Consider the following 5,000-nt stretch of genomic DNA (forward strand, 5'->3'; position numbering starts at 1 on the left):
CACACACACACACACACACACACACACACACACAGTTTCGGTGATTGTCCATAAAATGGGGGCATTCAAAAGCTCCAACATGGTACAACAAGCCCTCTCTCTTCCAGTCCCATTCTCTCTCCTTCTCTTGAGAGAGGGGAAGGAAAAGAGAGGGAGGGAGAAAGAGAGAGAGAGAGGGAAAGAGAGAGAGAGGGATAGAGAGAGAGAGAGAGGGAGGGAGAAAGAGAGAGAGGGGGAGGGATAGAGAGAGAGGGAGAGAGAGAGAGGGAGAGAGAAAGAGAGAGAGGGAGGGATAGAGAGAGAGAGAGAGAGAGAGGGAGGGAGGGAGGGAGAGAGGGAGCAGAGAGGGTACAGAGATATACAGACGTGTATTCACAGGGACAGTTCACAAATAAGGGGTCATTTCTGTGGTCTCAAAACAACTCATACACAGGCACACACACACACAGGCCATGGTTTTGCGTCTCTCTTTCTGTCTCTCTCTCTCACACACACACACAGCCTTTCCTGAGGCAGTCAGTGCTCCATTCTAATTCTGATTCAGCTTCAACGTCATGCCTTATTTACAGAGACAAACAGAGATAAAAACACACACAAACACACATACACACAGAAACACACAGTCAGGCCATCAGATGCACATGCACGAATCCTCAGATATATGCACTTACACACACACACACACACACACACACACACACACACACACACACACACACACACACAAAAACAAACACATATACACACACAGTCATGCTTTATTCATTGGCATAAAAGACTTGTATTTGTGATTAAATAATTTATGTGTTTACAAAAAACTGTCAAAGATACACAGACCGACAGAAAGACACAGAGACAGACAGACAGACAGACAACACACACGCACACACACACACACACACAGCGTATCATTCCTTTCTCTTACATCAGGGAAACAGGCATCGGGGGCTGCCTCCGTGCCGCTGTTTTTCAGGTAGTCGGCCCAGTCAAAGTCCTGGCTCTGGAAACCTGCAGGTGTGGACGAGGGAAGGTTAGCATCAGCGCAGTTAGCAATTAGCAACTGCTAACAGTTAGCAATAGCGTCTACTGACACAAGTGAGTTGAATTGCCGCTCTCCTCAAAGGAGACATGATGATCTATCCCACTCAATCACACACACACACACTAGCATCAGCGCTAACAGTTAGCAATGTGACTACTGACTCAAATGGGTAGAATTGCCAATCTCCTCAAAGAAAAGACATGATGAACTATCCCACTCAGTCACACACACATAGCAATAGACTAACGCTAACAATTAGCAATAGATTTCTGAAGTTTTCCTACAAAAATGACCCATAGCTGCCGTCTTTGCCCATATAAGAACATCCAGGTAGCACCATCTTTGCCCATGTAAGGAAATCCGAATGTCTTTATATAGGCAAAGATAGCAGCTTTGGGTCCTTTTTGTAGGCGAACTTCAGGAGGTCTATGGCGTTGGCCCCGGCCGTGGTGCGACTGGCTGGGGCACCTGCACCATACGCCGGCGACCCGGGTTCGATTCCCGCCCCGTGGTCCTTTCCGGATCCCACCCCGACTCTCTCTCCCACTCGCTTCCTGTCATTCTCCACTATCCTATCTCATTAAAAAAGCCATAAAAAGCCCCCCAAAAAATATACTTAGAGGTCTATGGTGCCTACTGACAGAAATGGGTAGAATTGCCACTCTCCTCAAAGAAAGACATGAGGAACTGATGATGTTGATGAATCCCATGTAAACATGTGTTTTATAGCCTAGGCTACTGATTCAGATGGACAGGGCACGTTGGCCGTGCTAAAGCACCCGAGTCTGAAGTGGTACACTCGTAATGTGATCACTGTAATGCCTCCCAGCTAAAGCTTGTCATTTGTGTTTTCTAGTCTGCTCATTATAGTGGACGTTGCTCATCCAAGCATGCACTGACCATTGGGAAGTTCAGGGACTTTCTCGGCAGGCTGGACTTGCAAAGGTCCTGCTATATTTTACTCTCCAAAGCTCATTGGATATAGCCATTAAATATAGCCTATAGAGATATTCACCCCCTTGGACATTAAATAGCCTATACAGATATAGGTCATGTTAGCTGCAGGCTGCAGGGATATGGCTGGTGAAACCTGTATTAGTAGTGAGGGCCTCTGCCACACCAACAGCACAACTACAAGTATCCAGCCATCGGATCACTGAAATATGGAAGTAGGATGTAGATAAATAGATAGATAGATAGATGGAAAGATGGATAGATGGATAGATAGATAGATAGATAGATAGATAGATAGATGGATAGATGGATAGATGGATACGTTATTGATCCCCAAGGGGAAATTCAAGATGCATGAATAGAGTATAAGAATAAAACTATTATTGTTATTGATTGCTAAATAGCATTATCATTGTCCACTACAACCATTAGGGTATGCATCATTGAATTATGTAGACCGTTACCTTTTAATGTTTATATTGTGATCTAGCATTTTGTGAATTGTATTTGAGAACTTTTGTTGGTGCTGATCAATAAACATGCTCATGTGCCTTGGTTTGGACTTGCCACATTACCATATACCATTTGGCAGTAAATTACCAAGCAGCTTTGTTGTTGTGTGCGTGTGTGTGTGTGTGTGTGTGTGTGTGTGTGTGTGTGTCGGCCCCTTTGCTTGTGTCTCTCCATGCAACTGTTAGAAATACAAAACTAGATTTCTCATCTGAAGCGTCTACAAGTGATTACTCTACTGGAGGGAATTTGAAAGCCTTAAATTTGCCTCCTTCTCCCCCCAACACACGTAAGCAACCCTTCAAATGGCTGTGGATATCAGAGATAGCCCAGACTCCTCTCACTGGGGAGAATTTACCCCTACCCCTGCCCTATTTGCCCTTGTGTCGTGCTGAGAGGGGCCAATTAATTTTCTGTGTTTCTGTCAGTGTATGTTTGTGTGTGGGTGTGTGTATGTGTGTGTGTCTGTGTGTGAATGCATGTGTCCGGGTCTGTGTATGTTTGTGTGAGCTTGTATGTGTGTGCATGCGTGTGTGTGTGTGTGTGTGTGTGTGTGTGTGTGTGTGTGTATGTGTATGCGTGTCCCTCTCTCTCTGTGTGTGTGTGTGTGTGTGTATGTGTATGCGTGTCCCTCTCTCTCTCTCTGTGTGTGTGTGTGTGTGTGTGTGTGTGTGTGTGTGTGTGTGTCTGTGTTTCTGGCTGAATATTAATGAAAATGAACTGATGTTCACAACCAACTCTCCATTTGAGGAAGAAGAACGAGACTCCGTGCTTCATAAGGACCTAATCTAAGTGAGGTCATGTCTGCTATTTATCATTAGCTACACTCATCATTAGCAATCATAATAATGGCAGAATTTATTCCGCTGAAATGCACCTTGGGATTTGTAGTGTCTCTTAACTGATACACTTCTGTATTTTAGTATATTCTTTATCTTCTACTGTCCTTATTGGGGGCCAAGCAGCGAAGCTGCGAGGACCTCATTGTGTTTCTACGTTTTCCTATTATTATTATATGCAATGGAAGTCAATGGCAGCCCATAGAACCGTCTGGTAAAAAGTTGGGAAATTTGGCACACTAATTGGGGACGGTCACATGATTCATGTCACCAAGTTTCATGTCGGCAACTCGAACCCTCTAGCGCCACCAACAGGCCAAAGTTGGAAGTGTGTTCACTCACGTAACTTTTGACCCGTAGGTCCGATTTTCCAAAAGTCAGGTATCATTGGAATCCTTGGACCAAGCCGAGTTCAACGCATCATATGACGTCATTTTCCGCCATATTGGATTTCATCAAAAACACTTAAAATGTATCAGGGGTCACATACTTTCTCTGATTCCCACCAACTTTTACACAGACCATCTTCAGACCAAGCCTCACAAAAGTTATCACTTTTCGTCTTCGGAAGTATTACCGTTCGCCCGTAACAGCCAATCAAAATCTGCGGTGAAGCCACAAAACAGGAAGTGAGCTCATATCTCAGCAACCCTTGCATGTATCAAAGCCAAACTTGGTGCATGGACTCAGGACCCAATCAGGGGGACGCTCAAGAAATCTGGTGACCTTTGACCTCTAGGGGGCGCTGTAATTAAGAAACATGCCTTTTGGCCTGTAGCTGCTGTTGTGCTTAGAATTAAAACGCACTAGTGGTGTCTGGTAATACTGTTGGAAGTCCTCAGGCCGACCCAAGCCAACTTGTGATGTCATCGTAATTGATTCGGCCGCCATATTGGATTTAATCAAAAACATGAATAAGTATTCGCATGTCACAAATTTCAGCTGATCCTCACCAAAATTGGCAGAGACCATCTTCAGACCATGCCTTATCAGTGTATTTTTTCTGGAACAATTCACAGAAGCGTTCGCCTGTAACAGCCAATCGAAATTTGCAAAAAATGTATTTTGGCCTGTAGTTGCTGCATTATTCTGCAATGGAGGTCAATGGAGGTCAATGGTTCATCCTGATGATGCACAAATAATTTGGTGACCTTTGACCTCTATGGGGGCATTGAAATCACAGCAAGCATGATAATATTTCAATCGATCTTTTATTTTTGATGTGAAACTGATGACAGCGAGTTCCATCCAGTTAATTCTAAAGCGTGCGTGCAAGAGTGGGGCAGAGTGGGACGGGCACGGGCGATTGCGGCGGTGGGTTGGCTGGGTGAGGGGGCGGCGACACTCAGCCCTGGTTCAGCCCCACAAAATCAGTTATGTTTTGATGTGAAACTTGACCTTGTACAATCTTGGGTTGTATGGCATGGAACTTGCTGTGACTGCTTAAGGCTATATGTCTGATGCAACGGCATTGACTTACATGGCAAATCTGGCCTGCTGAGCTGGTCTGCTTGGCCCCCTCATTGCTGCTTGCAGCTATATTTGCTTGTTGTGTTTTTTATATTATATACTTTTAATTACTTTTTCTGCTGTTAGTGAATGTTATGTGTGATGTCTGTATGCTATTGAGACCTTTTGACCCCTTGGGGATCAAT

At 44.6% G+C, this 5,000-nt stretch overlaps 1 protein-coding gene across 2 annotated transcripts in view; it reads right to left on the bottom strand.

The window, feature by feature from the left end:
- Positions 1–5,000, bottom strand: part of sfmbt2 (Scm like with four mbt domains 2) — a 61,884-nt gene that overhangs the window by 12,491 nt on the left and 44,393 nt on the right. For both annotated transcript variants that reach the window (XM_076296921.1, XM_076296920.1), the window contains one exon: positions 926–1,008. In XM_076296921.1, the coding sequence (XP_076153036.1) occupies positions 926–1,008 (83 nt within the window). The remainder of the gene's footprint in view (positions 1–925; positions 1,009–5,000) is intronic.

This window comes from Alosa pseudoharengus, unplaced genomic scaffold, assembly GCF_046254945.1.
Source record: "Alosa pseudoharengus isolate Yale_2024_CS ecotype anadromous, Long Island Sound unplaced genomic scaffold, YU_APseudo_1.1 YU_APseudo_1.1_scf_20, whole genome shotgun sequence".
Lineage (NCBI taxonomy): Eukaryota > Metazoa > Chordata > Actinopteri > Clupeiformes > Clupeidae > Alosa > Alosa pseudoharengus.